At 39.1% G+C, this 20,211-nt stretch overlaps 1 protein-coding gene across 1 annotated transcript; it reads left to right on the top strand.

Moving 5' to 3' along the window:
* The first annotated feature begins 13,318 nt into the window (after positions 1 to 13,318).
* Positions 13,319 to 14,999, top strand: LOC128735377 (probable cytochrome P450 9f2). The gene is made up of 2 exons (XM_053829865.1): positions 13,319 to 13,533; positions 13,595 to 14,999. The coding sequence occupies exons 1-2, from the start codon at positions 13,319 to 13,321 to the stop codon at positions 14,997 to 14,999; spliced, it is 1,620 nt and encodes a 539-aa protein (XP_053685840.1).
* Positions 15,000 to 20,211: the final 5,212 nt, after the last annotated feature.

Raw genomic sequence — 20,211 nt, 5'->3', positions numbered from 1 at the left:
GTGTTACCATTCTTTGCAAAAATACTGTGCAAAATTACTAAAAGAAAATTTTATGTGCTGCTGTCCGAATACTTTTTTGGTTGACTGTAGCTGTCTTGGCACTCGAAGATGGATGTGGTTGGATACGCTAGACCGTCAATGAAGCCGCAACTGCGTTGTTAAGTGAAGAAACCCTGAGTGCATGAAATAACTTTTGACGGAGATGAACTGGAAGGGGTTGATGAATTCATAAATTAGGGATCTCTGGCAACCGCCGTCAATCATACGAGTAAGCAGATTCAACGACACATTCTAGCTAAGTCAGGTCTACTTTTCCCTTCGTAAGTCATTTCGATCAAGGAGCATAAACCGTATGCAAAATATAAAAGCATTTGCTAGCGCTTGGCTGAGTGGTCGATTTCTGGTCGGCCCGGCCGGTTTTTCACTTGCAAAGCCGGTGACCGATCAATCTGGCAAAAAGTCGGTTTATAAACTTAAAAAAACGGATTTGTACTTTTTGTCCGAATTTTAAAATTTATTTTTCATTTCCATCATTCCACTAGATTTTCTAATAAATTTTGTAGCAATCCTGAGCAATTCGTTGCAGTTTCCGGTCAAAAGAGTTTAAAACCGCAGGCCTGACCAGTCCGACTCAGCTATTATTTCGTTCCTAACGAGATTTCATATGAGAACGAATGAGAATCAACAGTAGTAAAAGCACACGCATATAATTTTCTAAAAAATTAAGCTTAATAATAAACAAAAGTGTGGTTTTCGTTGCACCCTGTCAGTGTATCGATACCGATATCGATACCACTGGTATCGATACTTGCCGCCCGATATTTCAACGGGATCGATACCTTTACAAAAATTGTATCGATATTCGAATATCGATGCTTTTCGCAGTATCGCCCAATGCTACTCTATTCTCGTTTTTCTCAACAGCTAAGTAGGAATGTTCTAGTACTTCTTACTAAGAACAATTAAGAAGTGATATAAAAAACCGGCGGCAACACCGCGGGCAGGATAGTAATATTAGATTCATGTTAGGGGATTAAGTTCTATTCGTGTAAAAGAGTTAAAATTGGATTCAATTGATAGTTAAGTTAGATTTAGTGTGAAAAGGGTGATCCGCCTATTAATGGATTTAGTAGTTAAATAAAGATTCTGAATTTAACATTAAGCTACAATTGTTCTGTTTTTCTTCGTTTCCTGTTCAATGTTTGCTTATTTTCAAACTTGTTTTTTCTCGTGCTTTTCACTCGTTTTTTGTTATTTTCTTTCCCGTTTTCAGTCTTTTCTCTCTTCTCTTTTCTTTTCTCGTTTCCAGTTTTCGTATTTCTCCTTTCCCTTCCTATATCTCTTTTCCTTCTCGTTCCCCATTTTCCGTCTTATTTTTCTTTATATTCTGTTTTTGGCACCTACCGTGTTTTTCTCTTTTTCTGTCCCATTTCCTCGTTTTTTGTGTCATATTTCTCCTTTAGAATATAAAACCTCCTTCCCGTTTTTCGAGTTTTCTCTATCGGTTTTCTTTTCATTCTCTCATTATTCTTCTCCTTTGGTTTCTCTTGGTTTCTGTTCCGTATTCCCTTTCTTGTCTTGTTTGGCATCTTTTTCACTCTTGTTTTTTCTTTTTATGCTCGCTGTTTCCTCTTCCACTTTTCCTTTTATCTTCCTTTTTTGTCCGGTACTCCACTATTTACATGAGTCGAAAATTTCCTTTGTTCCTCTTTTCTTCTTCCGTTTTCCCTTATTTCCAGGACCGTTTTTTCCCTTTTCCTGTTTCGTTCTTTTTTCATTTTCTAATCTTTTCGACTTATTTCTTTTTTCGCTCCTGGTTTTCTTCTTTCCACACCTTTTTACTCCTTTTTTATCTTCGTTCGTTCGTTTTTTGTGCATCTGTTCCGATCATTCTCGTGGATATGGGGAAATGGGGAAGACAAATGAGGAAGCGTCCAACATAGCTCCAGCCATCCCAAGTCCCTACCTATCCCCTCCACATGGCCTTACACGGTAAATGCTCTATTGAGTAGCCAAGCTAGGAGGTGCGATGACGGGTGGTTCCCGGCTGCCTGATCTCAAAACTGCGGGTTTGGATGACGGCTGAGCCACACGACCTTGCTAGTAGGTAAGCTTAACATAAGTTATTTTAATTATTTGTTTTATTTTAGCTCATGAAGCAAGCACCTCCTACTGTACAGTGGAAACTCGGGCCGAAGAAAGTGTAAATAATGGTCATGGACAGTAGAGATGGTCGGGTAGCGGAAAATTTGCCCGACACCCGCACCCGTACCCGTACCCGCCGGGTTCGGGTCGGGTTCGGGTATTGAAAAAAAATAATTTGCGGGTTCGGGTCGGGTACGGGTTCTTAATTTTTGTTTTTGAAACCGGGTACGGGTCGGGTCGGGTATCTCTATTGACCACATTTAACACTAAAGATGGTCGGGTACCCGGGCCCGTCCCGTACCCGACGGGTTGCGGTCGGGTTCGGGTATCAAAAATAATAAACTTGCGGGAAGGGTCGGGTACGGGTTTTTAATTTTTTTCTTAATCGGGTACGGGTCGGGTTCGGGTATTCAAATTTTCATACCCGACCATCTCTAATGGACTGCAGAAGAAAAAATTAAATTAATAATGGAAGCGCTCATGTAAACTCAAATGATACAACTCTGTTCCATTCGAAGGACTGCTGGTGAGATTGTTCTATTTTTGTCCATATATCTTCATATACCCATATACCATATACCATCATTCTCGTACAGGGGAAGGAGCATCAGGTTATCGAACGAATCGAAGACTGGATGAGGGATGTGGTAACCAGCCCAAGTCATATAAGATCGGAGTGGATTTTGACGCGCCCTTCTAGCACACAAATAATCTAGAAACCGGAGATTTGTGCTGGAAGCAGTTATATTATATTATCTTATATTCCCGTGGAATCATGTAAGCGACAATGCTTATAGATCCACCTTACCCCTTTTGGTCCTTCACGAACAGCATTGACATGAAAGTTACTAGGTAGATAAATACGATTCTGCAGTAATCCTACTTGCATACAATGGGAAACTCTTAAGGTGATGGTGGCTTCCCCCATACATACATAGATACATACATACATCTGTTCCGGACATTCTCGCATTACGTCCTGGTTTTCTTCCTTTTCGATCATGTTCTGTTTTTCTTTTCCGGTTTATCCTTTTTGTCTTCTGTTTTCATTTTTTTCTCCCTATTTGGTTTTCTGGGCCATAACATTTTTCCTCTTTTCCTGTTCTCGTTTCTCCATTCTCTTGCTGCCGTATTTTCTCCCATTCTTTTCCTCTTTTTCTGTCCCTCTTCTTTTTTGTCCCGAGTGTCGTTTTGTGTAGGGTTCTTCTTTCTCGTTTTCTTTAGGGTTCTTCCTTCTTTTCTCTAATTTTTCTTCTATTTTCGTCCGTTCTTCATTCTTTTCTGTCCATGTTCCTTGTTTTCCCTGTTTTTCTCTTTAGTTTTCTTCTTTTCCACTTTTTTCTCATTTTGTGTCCCGTTTTCCCTCACGTCACGATTTCTCATTCGTTTTTCTTTTTTTTTTTTTCATAATAGTTTTTATGTATTTCTCTCGCACATTTTCGTTCGTTTTTCCTCCTTTTGCCGTTGCTACACTCCTTTCGTCTTATTTTTCCTCTTTTGCTTCTTTTCCTGGAGAGCTGACTGAAGAGGAGACTGATTACTTCCCTCGGTAATCCATCTTTCAAAATCCATCCATCTTCAAAATTTACTAACATTTTCGTGAGAAACTATTTGCGTCGTTTAGTTCATGAGAAATGTATTTTTGAATCAGGAAAATCAGGTAAACCAAGTTTTTCAACTAAAACTCAAGAACAACAACAAAATTTCTTGTGTTACATGACTTAGTATAAATATAGTAATTAATTGGAAAGAAAATCCTGTAACATAAATAAATTGGTTGAACAAATGATTTTCGGTATAATAGCTTGTCCTCCCCCTAGGAGCAAATGAACCTCTTTGGTTTAAGGGGGGGACCCTATTCTGGAAAGTCGGAAAAATCGAATTTTTTTGTTTTGCATTTTCGAGACGCTTACACCTTCAGAAATGTCATTTCAAAATGATTTTTTAATATCTGATCTCGCTGAAAACTTACGGCAAATATTGTGGAGTCATCTCAAGGGAAGTCCATTGCTGTGCGAAACTTTGAACGCGTTTTCCCCGAAACCATGTTTCTTTAGCTGGCGGTACGTGTTGCTCAGAATCTAGTGAACCGATTGGGCTGAATTTTTTTTTCAGCATGTAAAAATGAATTATCTAAATTGTTAAGTAGCCGTTTTTTGATATCACAATTTTTCAATTTTTAATGAGCTTTTATTTGGCGATTTTTGATGAAAAAACACTAATAAACAAAAAAAAAAGCTTGGCCCCAAAAAGAAAATCCGGACTACGTTACTGTCCGCAACGGATCAGATGTTTACCCTGCAACCCAGTTACTATACAAGTTCCGAATGTACAACATGCAGACTCATCATCTGTTTGTGGACTTTAAGACGGCGTACGATTCAGTCAAACGAAATAAACTTTGCCAAATAATGAACAAGGTTTCCGATGAAACTAATTACGCTGATTCGTGCATCGCTGGATGGATCAAAATTAAGCCCAATTTTAAGTTAACTGATGGTGGTAAACTCCAAACAAAAAAGTCGAACAATTATGTTCTGTCACACGGAAAATTTTTGTACAATTTTTTGACGTAGGACTACGTCTTACGGTAAGTTTTAAGATAGGGTGTCATTCCAAAAAATCGAAAAATGCGAGCGTCACGAAAAATGAAAGGTTTTGAGCGCTAATAGCTCAGCGGTTTTCCGATCGATTTTCAATATTCTTACACCAATCGATCGGAAAATCTTCTAAGAATTAACCCAAATGAAGAAAAGTATGGATTCTTGATGTTGAACTATTGAAAAATAGAAAATAATGAACCTATGTTTTACCAGAATTCTGGTTTCGTGATTGGTTGGAAGATTCTTTACGATGATCTAAACCTATACCAATTTGATATCTGTGCTTAGAAAGTAAGCCAAAACAAGTGACAAAGTTTCCTCATTTCAACAAGATTTCTTAATACCGCGGTTCAACTTAGACCATTTTGATGTCCTTGCTTGGGAAGTACGTCAGAGAGAGTAACAAAGCCTCCTCGTGCCAACAGATTTCTTACGAACGCGATTAAACCTAGTCCAATTTGATGTCTGTGTTAGGGAAGTGTGCCAGAAAAAATGACACTAGTTCGTTGTCCCAACAGATCGCAAATTCTTTACTGCGAGACGACTAAACCTCGGAGAACTTGATATCTGTGTTGGAAAAATGTGCTACAGCTGTACTGTTCGGTTATAATACGACTCTTTCTGAATACGCATGCTTGCCGTTTCATTAGAAGTGTAGTGAAAAGATGTGCTGTTGATAAAATAGGATTGAATTGGTAAGGGGCCGTGCAATAATTACGTAAGGGCTTTTTCCTCATTTTTGAACCCCCCCTCCCCCCTATATAAAATTTTGTAAGATTTTGGCCAATCCCCCCTCCCCCCATAAAAAAATCTTAGTAAGATTTTTTGAAACATCAAAACTTAAGTTTTATTTAAAAAGTTATACATTGAAAGAATATTGAAGCAGTTAACAAAGTTTAAACAAGTTTATAAAAACCAAAGTTCAAAAAAATTAATAAAAAAACAATATCCATTATCTGTTGTAAATCCCTTTATGGGCCACTCACAAACAGAACGTATTTCAGCATTGAGGTTGTCAATAAATGTTGGTGTATGCTCAAAAACTTACTAGCGTTCACTTAATTCGCATTGATCCACTCTAAATCGTCTAAACACGTGTCCTCGTCAAGTAGCGTACAAAGAACTTCTTTGCCTCTTCTAGATGATACGCGGCATGGTCTTATGTTGGAATTGGCACTCCGTTGCGTCTAATGTACAGATCTGTAATGATCACCCGCGGTTTCCTTTGAAGCAAAATACTGACCCCACTCTGGTCACATGCGGCATTCAAGATCTATAGGAACAGAAGAACAATACATCCCAAGAAACATTTTTGTTGTATAGTAGCTTAGCACTAGTTCCATTGGTACAGCTATACATTAGTTGAATAAGCTACTTTTAAACAAAAATGTTTCTCGTGATAGCATAAGGGATTTTGCGGCTGCCTTGCGGGATTGAGATAAGCAATTGCAACGAAATATGTTGGAATAATCCAGCTTTCCACGAGCGATAATGGCGGCTACAACTTTCTGAAGGGCGAAGTTAGGTTATGACATTCAATGCAGGAGCGGTTACTGCGGTTACTATGGAAGCCACTACGGTTGTTTGGTGAATGGTAAACATTGTTTAGTTTTCGCAGACCAGCCGAAAAAGAATTTAGTTGAAGAGAATCGAATTTTTGTACTTTCTTGGCTATCATTTTGTGAAATAGTCTTTGTATTCAATGTGACAATATTTCAGCAAAGAATAGTTACAAAACTGCGCTTCCGTATAACTAAATTCCTTTTCGGCTGGTCTGCGAAAACTAAACAATGTTTACATTTTTCCACTCAACCAGCAAACAACCGTAGTGGTTTCCATAGTAACCGCAGTAACCGCTCCTGCATTGAATGTCAAAACCGAGCTGTGCCCTTCAGAAAGTTGTACCCATCAGCCACCCTCATCGCTCGTGGAAAGCTGGATAGCGTAAACCGATGACATCAGATGGCTCAAGAACAAGTAGCCCAACTGTTGTTTCCTTGAGTGGGCAAGGCTAAAATACTCAGCAGGTTGCTGTGCCTTTCCTTGCAGTATGAAGGATTTCGACACTTCAAAACTTATCTATTTGAAATTTTTAGCAACAAGTAATGTGGGTTGCTATTGAAAATGTGAATTTTTCATAAGTCAATTTTTCGAGTGTGAAAATCTTACGTAAGAAATGATTAAGCCCCCCTCCCCCCAAATAAGATTTTGTAAGATTTAGCGGAACACCCCCTCCCCACATTATGCCTTACGTAATTAGTGCACGGCCCCTAAAATCCCTTCAACGTGAGAAACCATAGATAATAAAAACAATCTTTAATTTCAGTAAGGTAGCAGGAAAGCAATAGTTTTTGTTCTTGATTTTGTTAAATTGTTTTCAAATGCACAATCTTTTGAGAACGTATGCAATGTTACTACTTTGATAAATGTTACATACAACGCATGTAGCATGTATATATGTTGCATATAGCATGTATACATGAAGAATCGAATGATTACAAGCATGAATACATGCCACTATCACTACAAAGAGACTTACGTAGTCCTGCGTCACCTATATATGCGGTCGTGTCTTGTACACAACCCCTCTGATTTTTTCTTGTTAATCAATTTTTACACTTTAATCCTAACTTGACTGACCGAAAATCCGAGCAACCGAAGCACCCGGTTGTAAATACAAAAGTCGTTTCAATTTACGAAAAAATAAGTAAATAACAAATAGCTGGAGCCTTCTGACGATGTTGCAAAAGGAACAGTACGAAACTGGAACTCGAAAATCTCAACATGGGTACAGGTGTACCCGGTTGATCAATTAAGGATTAAATAATAAAATTTTCATGGTTTTGTAGTTCCTGAGCCCATGGCTGAAAACTCAGATTTCCTGAATATTTACCTAACTCAAAAATTCTATCATGAACCAAACAACGAAGAGCAAACAGTTTCTTATGACAATTTGAGTAAATTTTATTAGAACATTCACAGATCGATTACCGATGGGTCCAGAGCTAATCCGTCTCCTGCTGTTCCAGGAGAAAACAAAACGGAAAGAGCACGGGGAAAAACGTGACCAAAACTGAACACACGGGATAGAAAAAAAAAAGAAAAATTCGACAAAAGGAAGAAAAACTGGCAAGAAAAAAAAGAAAAACAAAAGAAAGATCGAAAACTGCACACTAAACTAAAAGGGGAAGATAATATGTGGAAAACTGGGAAAAAATACAGAGAATATGAGTGAAAAACAAGAGCAAAAGCAAGTCTGAAAATAACTAAAATAAGGAGAGCAAACGAAGAAGAACTGAACAATGAAATAGAAAACACGGGCAACGGAAGCAAGTCCAATTGCATGTCCGATTTTAGGCCCAATTTCAAGTCCAATTTACTTCCTATTTGAAGTACAATTTCAACTCTGGTTTCAACTCAAATTTCTAGTACAATTTGAATTTTAAATTTAAGTCTAATTTCAGATGTAATTCCAAGTCTATTCTCAAGTATAATTTAAACCCAATTCACGTCCAGTTTCAACTCTAATTTCAAGTTTAATTTCGAGTTTAATCATCAACTTTAAAATCAAATTCCAACAACAATCCAATTGCACCTGAAAGTCGGAAGTTTTCAACCTAACCGGGCCGGTATTTTTGTAATATGTAATAACAGATTAACCAAGCCATGATTACTCGGTTTTCCAGGACAAAACATTCTTCTGAAAGGTCCGGTGCCCCACATTTTATTTGTGTCTGGGAACGCTAGTGAACATGCACATAGGGTAATTGATCTTGAATGGACCTATTTAGCGTTTTTTAACACCACTACTCGCACTCCTGCTCAATTTACTCGTCATTTATAAATAATATGTGGTGATGTTACTATTTGTTGGAAAGTACCACCTTTTTTCTACATTATCAGTACTTTAAAAATGTATAATTGATGAAACTTTTATTAAATATATCGTTTTTTGCCAAAGCCTTTTTTGATCTTGAATGGACCCAACATGATCTTGAATTGGACCTATTTTTGATTTTGAAATTGACCTAAATTAGGATTGTCATAGTTTCTTCCATGTAAATGAACAAAATAATAACAAAGAATTTTTTTTAATAGTACAACTATACTACTGTTATTTATTAATAGGACACAAGGTTGAACAGCTTTTACCTTTCTTATACTCTGTTAGAAAGGTATGAAAGTCGGTTAAAAAATTTGAAATCAGTCACAGTCGCCGAGGGTCTTGTTTTTATGTCAGCCCAACAATTGAACACTGTTTCAGTGACTTGATATGCGTTGTGTATGTATCTGTGTGTGACATTTGTATATTGGGAATTTATTATTACCTGTTGTTCAGATATGGTTGAAACGATTTCCATGTCATAAAAAAATTATGTCGCCTATTAGTTTCAAAAAATTGAAACCATTCATTAAAAATATGTAATATAACTTGTATTAAACGTAGTTTATCAAGTACAGTGGGGTTCGAGTTTTTATTTAGTGACTACATATTTCGAAAGGTCAGACTTTTACTGACGTAGGACTACGTCTTGCTGCAAAGCATCTAAAGGTTTGCGACAGCCCCTGTCGAACATTTTGAATATAAAACCGTTGCAATCGTGAAAAATTGGTTAATTGGTGGTAATTATTCAATTTTTGACACATTATATGCAATATGCAATTTTTTCAGTTGAAAAATGGTCTAGATTTTGCCACGGTTTCGATTTTGGCAACATAGGCGACACGCATTTGTTGTCAAATTCGAAATCATACTGTAAATGGTGCTTGAAAAAATTAGACTTGGTAATTCCACTAGGTTTAAAGGTAAGCTTAGATACTAGGTTTTAATTTTAAATGATAGTCGATGAAGAACTGTACCAGATACAAAATAGGAAGTTTCAAAAATGAATACTTTAGATCTCAGAGTCACTCAATTTCGGTGGACAAGGAGGTATTAATTTTGTCACAAGTCAGAGGGGAGAGGTGCTTAAAGAAAACTTTACATCCCCCAAGAAAAAAAATCAGAGGCGTTGTGTATAAGATACGACCACGGATGACGTAGTACAACGTTAGTCCGGTTGCATGATTTTGAATATTTTACTAAACTGATTTTTAATTTATCTGTCAATCGACCAAAAGGTGATGTGAAGTCAACCTGCTTACTTATCGGCGGAATATAAGGCCTTTGCAAAATATTTTTTAAGTTCTTGTCACTACCCCCCCTTTGGAAATTGGCTTGAAAAATCGGGGGGCTAAAAAAATTTGGAGGATATGAGTATAAAATCAATTGTCCGTGGGCTCTACAGTCTGAAAAACTCGAAAAATGAGTGTACTTAACACTTCTAGCACGAAACAGAAATGGAAATTCGAATTCGGAGTTTCCGAAAATCGCCCAAAAAAAATTCTCTCGTTTTTGTCTTCTTTTCGTACATTTTTGCATGGAAAATAATAACGTATATATTAAAAGCAAGAACAGATTTGGTTTTCACGCTTAAACTTTAAATAAAAATGCTTCAAACCCCTGTTTTTTGCTCGATTAAAAAATGGTCCAGATATTGATCCAAATTTTATATTTTTTGCACCATATCATTATCCAGGCCTTTACCTAATTTCTAAATCCTCCATTGACGCACAGATTATTTTATTTCCAAACCGGGTAATTTTGTAGGGCGGTTGGGCATCACAAAGTTTCACGAGGGTAAGGAAGTTGGCGTTCTTAACCATCAGAAGTGGCTGCTTCTTTTTACTCAGACGAGTCTGATTTTGTGACAACAGGATCCGGTTAAATTTTATTGGCCTTAGGGTTTTCGGTCAGCGCGCTAAAGGTGTTTTGAAGCTTTGGTATATGCTTGATTAACGTGTTTAAACTATTTCTAATCTGAGTTTTGTCAAAACTTAAACTTACAGCAAAACTTTTTGCTGTATTTATATGGAAAATACAGGACGTTATTTGTCCATGAAAAAAATTTTGATTCCAACCATTTTTACGATGTTGCCTGTAGATAGTTAAGCAGGGATAACCACTTTAAATAGAGTTTGGAATATTAGCTTCGTAACTCAATTCGAAGTTCCAATATTAGAGTTTCCTATACAATAAAGCTATATATAAATCTTCAGAATTGTATTCTCAAATAACTTGTTTCATTCTTCTGTGCATTACTTTTGATGATACAAGAATTGTCCCGTTTAGCATAATTTGGGAATTTTTTTACATAGGGCGAACAAATTGGGAAAATTTTGCTCTACTTATATAGATTACTTATATAGATTATATAGATTACACTTTTGCTTCGTGCTAAAACAAATACGTAAAATCCAATTGAAAAATTTAAGTGTAACTGGTTTTGTGCTAATGCAAATGAAGCAAAAATAGCTCTTTTTTAAGGGGCATAGTACCTTTTACACCATATTTTTTGCCTAATTTCAAATAATTTTTTCTCGATAACGCGAAAGGCAAATTGAATCGGGTTTTTTGCATTTTGCGCGAAACATTGCATTTTATACTAATATTTGCAATTTTGTTTTCATAAAGGAACCTCTTCCCCTTGCCCCTACGGCTTCTCGAAGATAGTCGTTCAAAAAAACCATGAATTGCGGTACCATGGATTGGCGCTGGGGGGCTTATCCGAATTGAAAAATTCCAAAACGACATGAAAGAACATTAAATTATCTCGTGTTTGATCCATCCTTTTTTAGAATTCGAACACATAACAAAATGGCGGACATTGAAACATAAAAGTCTGGTTTTTAAACGAAAAAATTGACTTTAAACATTTCTAAAAAATTCAAAAATTACAATATCAAGAAAAGGATGGGCCAAACACTAGATAATTTTGTTGGCTTTCAAACAAAAAAAGAATCATAAGAATTGCTTGAGCCGTTCTTGAGATATTTATGGTACCGACATTCAAAACCTGGTTTTGAGAAAAACGACGATGAAGTTTTTATTCGCTGTGTAATCGCTCCAGACATGCGCGGTGCAAATAGCTGTAACTTTGTCAATATTTGGAATTCATGCAAACGACTTCAAACACATATGGTCAAAATGTTAATCTTTCGAAATAATCAACAAAAAAATTTAGGTTTTAAAAAATTGAAAAGGTACTATGCCCCCTTAACAGAAGGCAGTTAGTATCCCTCTTATCTTTTGATCCATCTTATCTTTTAATCAATGATGGTTAAAATTTTTGTACAATACTGAGAATAAATTAAGTTTATATTGTTTTAAGCATAAAATGACATATGTTAGCTAACTAATTAGGAAGACTTTTTAGTTTCAAAACTAGAGGCTAAAATGTACAAACACTATGAAGCAACTACGAAAAAGGATGAGTGATAGTTAGTTTTATCAATATAATTAAGTTTTTTTAGGCTATAAATCAAGCCTACTTTCAATATCCCGCGCTTATAGATTAATTATAAACAGAGATACTATAGCGACAACAAGCAGTTTCAATGAATATACAACGACGAGTTCGTTAGTGGTAGGCAATGATAGCTACCGTCAGTGATGTCTCGGAGCGCAAAACTAGGTCCATTCTAAAATCAATACTAGGTCCATTCAAGATCAAAAAAGGGGGTTAACATTTTTAAGGAATTTGAAGATTTTACTGGTTTTACTGAACTTTTAAATACCTAAATTGAAATTACACATATTTTAGCATCATTTTAAGAGTGTTGTTTTATTTCAAACCAGAAGGGTTCCGGGTAGTAACAGTTTGAAAATACTCTATGGTGACTGCCAAAACGCTGAAAAACAACTACTTTTAAATAAGCGGCAATAAAGTGGTTTTGGCTATAATTTTAATTTAATTTTAGTATATTTACGTTCAGAAATGATTAAAGTTAAACATAAAAGCTAAATACAGTACAAAGACTTGATAATTATATCCTAAAATTCTTATTTAAAAATAGGTCCATTCAAGATCAGAATTCGACTAGGTCCATTTCAAAATCATTTACCCTACTGTTGAACAGCAAAATATTTCCGCTTGGCTTCACCATAATTTCGGATAAATATACCATTGACTAGCATGAAACCAAACGTGTTCTTCCTAATGCGTACATAATTACGTGTTTCATAGCGTACGATTCAGTATGGAACTAGCTCACCGATCCGTAGCACGCAATACTACCGAAGGTTATCGAAACATCTCAAAGGTCCACCAAACCGTTAGCATCCAACTCCATTTCAAACTATAGGTACTATAGTTTACCCGTGTGCCGCGGTTCAAACCCAATTGCCGTAATGGTTGAAATTCAAATATTCAATTAAGTAATAATTCGAGCAGTGTCGCCAAAAATAGACTGCCTCGCTAGCAGCACAGAGCTCTAAGCCACTTGAGCGTCTCTGCTTGGTTCGCAATCACGCCCAAAATTCCAGATATGTTTCTTGCCGCGAGTGACGCTGTTATTATTTCGACCGAATCGTTCAACGCGTTCGGACGCCTTCCGTGAGTATCGCGTTCCCGATTATTATCAGTTTGTGCGTTACCTTTTGTGATTGACCTTGATATCTTCTCTCGATAGGTTAGGCGATACCGACCGCGAAAAAACGTTAATCGTCTCAAAGCAAGACAAGTGATAACATGGTGCAAGTGGATCTGCTCGCAGCCATAGCCATCGGTGCTGTGGCGCTATTTATCTACCATTATATATCGAAAAAATATCATTACTTCCTACCGATGGCGATACCGTGTTTGAAGCCAACGTTTCTGCTGGGAAGTTCTGGACCGATGATGTTTCGTAAAAGAAATGTAACGGAACACACGCAAGCACTGTACAATGCCTTTCCCGAGGCCAAGTATTACCTTTTTTCGAAAATCATTAGAAAGAACCAATAACGAAAAGAAAACCCTTTTCAGAATCGTCGGTTTGTACGATCTACTGACGCCGATGTTTTTGGCTCGCGATCCGGAGGTCATCAAACGTATCTCGATCAGAGACTTTGACCACTTCGTGGACCACACACCGTCGATGAGCAATGCCAGTCCGGACGAGGAAATCGGCGGAGAAAACCTGTTCGGAAATTCACTGTTTGCCCTGCGTGGACAGAAGTGGCGAGACATGCGATCGACGTTAAGTCCGGCGTTTACCGGCAGTAAAATGCGGCACATGTTCGGGCTGGTAGCCGAATGCTGTCAGTCTACGAGCAATTTTCTCCTAGCCGAGGCACAGGCGGGCAAAACCCTAGAGCTGGAGATGAAAGACCTTTTTTCGAAATTTTGCAACGACGTCATTGCGATCGTTGCGTTCGGCGTCAAAGTGGATTCGATGCGTGATTCGGAAAATGAATTCTACCGAAAGGGAAAACAGATGCTGAATTTTCAATCAATTTGGCTGATGGTTAAAGTGATGCTTATTAAATTTCTCCCCAAGCTAGCGGAGAAAATGGAGCTGGGTTTTATTGATCGCGATGTGGAAAATTATTTCCGAAGGATGATCGTCGACAATATGAGACAACGAAAAACGCATGGAATTGTACATAATGATATGATCCAGATGCTTCTGGAGGTTCAAAACGGTACACTGCGACATTCGAAGGAAGAACAAGACTCTGAGGACACTGGTTTTGCAACAGTTCAAGAATCAAGTGTTGGACGAGCTGTACACTCAAGAGAATGGACGGAGACGGAACTCATTGCCCAGTGTTTCGCATTTTTCTTTGCCGGATTCGATACAGTATCAACAGGCGCGGCATTCTTGACTTACGAATTAACGATCAACCCAGACATACAGAACCGTCTCTACGAGGAAATACTTCAGACGGAACAAAAGCTTGACGGAACGCCCCTAACGTATGAAGCTCTTCAGAAGATGCAGTATATGGATATGGTCGTGTCGGAAATGCTTCGCAAATGGCCGCCAGCCGTGGTTACCGAGCGGTACTGCAACAAGGACTATCACTGCGACAACGGTGCCGGAGCTCGGTTTGTTATAAAGAAGGGCCAAACCGTTCTGCTGCCAACCATCGCCGTACAGAATGATCCGAAATATTTCCCGAACCCGGAGCGGTTCGATCCGGAACGGTTCAACCAGACTAACCGATCGAAAATCAACACCGGTGCTTACGCGCCCTTCGGTGTAGGGCCCAGGAATTGCATTGGATCCCGTTTGGCACTGATGGAGATTAAACTGATCGTCTACTATCTGCTGCTGCGGTTCAGTTTTGAACCGACCGACAAGACGCAAGTGCCTTTACAAATTGCGAAAAATTTGTTTACGCTTGAGGCGGAGAAGGGAATTTGGATGGAGTTGAAAGCGAGATAACTCTACAGAAACAATATTACTACTTGTAGAACAATCGAAGTAAAAAAATGATGAAAAATAAAATGGTCAAACCGAAGCGAAGATGTATTTTTAATAAAATTATGATAACCAGTGAAATACCTAATACAGAATGTGTCAACTAAATTAGACTTTATTTCGACTAATTTTGACTTGAAGCTTTACTTCAAATTGAAGCGGAAATTGGACTTGAAATTGGACTTGAAATTGGATTTGAAATTTGAATTAAATTAGGACTAATCTGGACTGGAAGTTTTACCTGAAATTAAACATAGAATCGGGCTTAAAACAGAATTTGACTTGAAACTAGGACTAGTGAAAATTGGACATAACATTGAACTTGAAATGTTGCTCGAAATTGAATTTAAAATTTGAATTGATTTTTTTTTGTGGGGTGTTGAGTTGGAGCTGCCTGGCAGCTTGATTTTTCAAGGCTCAACCCAAAAACTAAATTTTAACTTCTATCTTGCAGAGCAGTACTCCAGACGGACTAGCCTATGTTGGCCGGTTGAACACTGCTTGGCCAGTACAGTCTTTAGATAGGTTTCGAAAATAAAATGAATTTACTGTAGTGGGATGACTCTTCCTTCGTGTTTAAGAGTCGGAAACACATTTGGGCTTTAAGTTGGTGATACTGATTTTACCATAATTTCCTTCTTTTTAGAATTATTGCACTTCTTTATAATTCTAGCGTTTGTTTGAACTCTTGCATATATTGCTGCTACGATCTCGCTGAAGTACTTTACCTTCTCTTACCTTTAACCTTGTAGGGTTTACATTGGCGTAGCTAGAGGGGGTGCCTGGGGTACCAGGCCCCCTCCAGAATTCTGCAGGCCCCTCCAGAAATTTTCCTCATTGGAATTAGAAACCGGGAAAAAACTCAGTGTATATGTTCCCGCTGTGTAGATATTTTCTTTTTCACTGGGCATCGCAAAAGCGTAGTTGTCGTCGTCGTCACTAGCTTAGTAGCCACCCCGGTTCATGCTGTTTCAAGCATTCGTCTCCATTCAACTACATCTTGGGCCACTCGTCGCAAATGTCCCACTCGCAGAAGTCGCAAATCACTGGTCGAGCCATCACGTTGAGCCTTCCTGTTCCTGGTGCTGGTGCAGTTGTTAAAGAGAACTATTTTCGTTGCACTGTAGCCTATTGACTTTCGCCAGATGACGATGGCAATCTCTCCAAACAGTGCTTGTAGCTCATGATTTATACGTCTCCGTTACTCTCCGCTTTCAGTTTGTACTCCGCCAAATAACGTCAGCAGTATCTTCCGCTCGAAAATCACGTATGGCTAGCGTTTTGCGAAGGGCTAAAGAAGCCTAATTTCCCGCTTGAATGCGCAACTAGATCTTCTTACTAGTGTTGTTGTCCGTGTGTACCAGCAATACCAAATACACGAACCCGTCTGCCACTTCTAGTTCGTCGCCATCAAGAGTTACCGTCCGCGAGAGGCACGCATTTGTTTCCTTTGAGTATTTGGTCTTGGCCGCATTTACGTTTAGAACACTTGTCCCAGATTCCAATTTCGTCGAATCACCCCTTCAAGTGCAATGTTGAATAGCATGCAAAACAAGCCGTCACCTTGTCCCAACTTTCGCCGCGTCTCAAAGTAACTCGAAAGTATCCCCGAGATGCACACGAAACACAACACTCTCTCCAATGTAGCTCTGCTCAGTTGCGTCAGTTTATTCAGAAACCCGTTTTCGTGCATTATCTGCCATAGCTGGTCTCAACCGACTGTATCGTATCTTGCTTTGAAATCAATAAAGATGTGATGCGCGGACAGGTTGTATTCACGACATGTCTGGTAATTGCGCGGATCCTCATCAAGTCCGCCTAGTATTTTCCTACAAAACCTTGTGCTATCGGTGACAGCCAGAGTAACAAGATCATAATCAAAATTCAAATTTTTGGAAGGCACCCCCTAGGCCCCCTCCAGGGAAAGTTCCTAGCTACGCCAATGAGGGTTTACCTGATACTCCTGTGCTTCCTCACCTCACCTGAATTTGTCGTTGTTCTTCAGTTTCTCTTCTGATGTAGGTCATACTCCTTCGTTCCTCCCCGGATAGATATGGGATATATGTAAAGAAAGAGAAAATAAAATGTAAGTGAGATGTTATTTTTACGTATTTATTTTAAGATTATGCATTCTTTTGGAATTAATATAAATCGCGAAGTAATTCGTTTAACCACGTTATTTATTAATGATAATGTAAACATTGAGAATGTCAAAAAACAGGTAGTGTTGCCAGGAATCGGGAAACCAGTGCGCGCAGATATATTAAATTGCGCAGCAAAACATAACAATATTTCTCTCCTTCAGCGACCATCGGGTGAGAAGATTATTCGTGGCTGCCTTGTTCTCGTCGATCTTCGTGGGGCTGCAGGTGTCGCCATCGCACCAGTGTCTTGGCTAACAGGTGGGGTGATGGCCCGTTCGCCACCGTTACTGCCTGAGATCGGAGTTGAAGTTGACTGTTCCTGACTGCTGGATCCAATGGTAACGCCGGTTGGTGTAGACTCCGATGAAAACTGAAAGCGGTAGGGATCAGGCTTGTCACCCATACATGGACTTTTCTCTGACTCGCTGACTGATTCGCTCGCGTTGTTTTGCAGTTGATCAACATGTCGCTTGCATTTCTTACCCTTATAATCAACCTCATAATGTAAGTCTCCTAAGCGAGCCGAGATAATGCCGGGAACCCACTTAGCCATTCTTGGATTATAGGAACGAAAATAAACTGGTTGGGAGACTTTAAACTCACGAAAAGACGAATCCATTTTACTTTTCTGTTGTTGATCGATATTTGTTGATGGATCCGCTGGTAATACTAAGTCTAAGCATGTTCGAATATTTCGACCCAAAAATAGTTGACACGGTGGTGGTAGTAGAATGAGGGGCTCTTCTGTATCGACGAAGGAACTCGTTCAGGTTACGCTGTATGTTATTCCTCGTTGAGTTTATCGCTTTTAATGCATTCTTCACTGTCTGTACACTTCGTTCTGCCTGTCCGTTGGTGGATGGATGGTATGGAGCAGTTAACTTATGATATTTAACGCCTGCCATTCGAAGAAATGTTTTGAATTCAGTAGATGTAAAGTTGGTTCCGTTATCAGAGACTACAGTTGTAGGATCTCCGTACGCTGAGAAAAGTTCGTCAAGCAGAGTAATCGTCGCACTAGCTGTCATGCTAACTGTAACCTTCACCTCGATCCACTTACTGTATGCATCCGTGATTATTAGCAACATTACTCCCAAAAGTGGCCCGGCAAAATCGATGTGAATGCGCTCCCACGGCGCCTTAGGGTATTCCCAAACGTGATCACGAAACTTTGGGGGATCATTAGCATTTTTTGCACACTCGTAACACATCTTTGCAGTCCTTTCGATATCTGAATCTATTCCAGGCCAATATACAAACGATCGCGCTAACCCTTTCATCTTTACTATTCCCAGATGTCCAACATGTACATCCTTCAGAATAGTTGCTTGTAAAGAACGAGGTATAATCACTCTATGTTCGTTAACTAGGCATCCAGCGGCAGTTTTGTAGTTGATTTGGGGAGATCTGAAACCTAAACGTTCCAAGCATATGCCATCCTCGAGTGCACGAAGAATTTTTCCTAGTTCTTCATCTTTACGCGTTTCTTGTGCGACTCTTTGAGCATTAATCGGCAGCTGTTCGATTTGACGTAACATGAAGCAATCAAATTCATCTAATTGCTCATCCCAAGCAATCGCATGATTTTCTCGCAATAGATTTACCGGACACGCTGAAACAACACGGGAACAATAATCTGCATTTGCATTTTCTTTTGTTGTTTTGAACACTACTTCGAAATCAAAATTACCTAGAAAATCAGCGTAGTTGGCCATGCGACTGATACAAAGCGTTGGAAGCGATTTTTCAGGATGTAGTATTTGTGAGAGCGGTTTATGATCGGTTATCAAAGTCCAATGACGAGCATACAGGTACATGAAGAATTTCTGCACAGCCCAGATTATAGCCAAGGCCTCCTTATCGATCTGAGGGTAACGTTGCTCCGTCGCGCTCAACGTTCGGCTCGCGTAGGCAATCGGTCTTTCTGCTCCATCGCTCAGACGATGAGATAAAACCGCACCAAGTCCCGTGCTACTGGCGTCCGTAGCTAACAACAATGGAAGATCTGGATCGTACTGCATCAGTACCTGTGGTGAAATCAACGCATTTTTAATTTCTTCATACGCTGCATCGGCACTTGTTGTCCATTTGAAATTATCCTGGAGCAGCATATCTCGCAGGGGCCTATCTCGTGACGATAGGTTAGGGATAAAAGCACTGTAATAAGTTGCCTTTCCTAGAAATAGCTGGAGCTCTTCTGCATTCGCCGGTTTCTTAACATCACGTATTGTTTCTACATGCCTGTCGGACTTGTGTACCCCTGCTGCATCAATTTTATGCCCCAGAAATTCCACAGCGGGAGCTCCAAAAACGCACTTTGACCGATTTAAGCAAAGTCCGTTTATTTTCAACCTATTCAGTGTTTTTTCTAACACCTTCAACATTTCCTCGAAATTTGCCGCATGAATCAAAATATCATCATAAAAATTCACAACATTCGGAAGCCCTTGTAACACTGTTTCCATGCGACGCTGCCAAATTGCGGGAATGTTAGCTGCACCGTATACAGCACGAGTGGGTCGAATCAACCCGTGTGTGGGTGTGTTCAATGTAAGAGCATGACTAAAATCGTCGTCGACTGTCAAGTGGGAGTACGCGTCAGTTATATCTAGATGACAGAAGATAGTCGCGCCCTTCATCTTATGAAAGAGATAATCTGCACGAGGAATTGGGTGCTCATGAATTATCATTCTGGCATTTAGGGTCGGCTTATAGTTACCTGTGATTCGTATCTTTCCATTCTTCTTAGCAACAACATGAGTAGTAGATGCCCATTCAGATGACTCCACCCGCTGGTAAAGTCCGGAAAGAATTTTCTTGTCGATTTCCTTGGCATATAAATCTCGAAGTGCGAAAGGAATTTCTCGTGCCTTTGCGAAGACTGGCGTTGCTCCTGGTTTCAGATGTAACGTAGCCGGAGGTCCCGCAAGTTTCCCCGCAGATTCTCCAAATACATCGTCGAAACGTGAAATGAGGTGAGATAGTCGTAGCTGCTGTACCTTTGTGATCTCCGGTTCCGCTATAGTAAGTGT

The sequence above is a fragment of the Sabethes cyaneus genome, chromosome 2 (assembly GCF_943734655.1).
Source record: "Sabethes cyaneus chromosome 2, idSabCyanKW18_F2, whole genome shotgun sequence".
Classification (NCBI taxonomy): domain Eukaryota; kingdom Metazoa; phylum Arthropoda; class Insecta; order Diptera; family Culicidae; genus Sabethes; species Sabethes cyaneus.
Note: the sequence above shows the minus strand (reverse complement) of the source record. Positions and strands in the feature narration are given on the sequence as shown.

Coding starts and splice junctions, on each gene's coding strand:
- LOC128735377 (XM_053829865.1), top strand. CDS start 13,319: ATGGTGCAAGTGGATCTGCTCGCAGCCATAGCCATCGGTGCTGTGGCG. Junction 13,534..13,594: donor AATGCCTTTCCCGAGGCCAA/GTATTACCTTTT, acceptor AACCCTTTTCAG/AATCGTCGGTTTGTACGATC.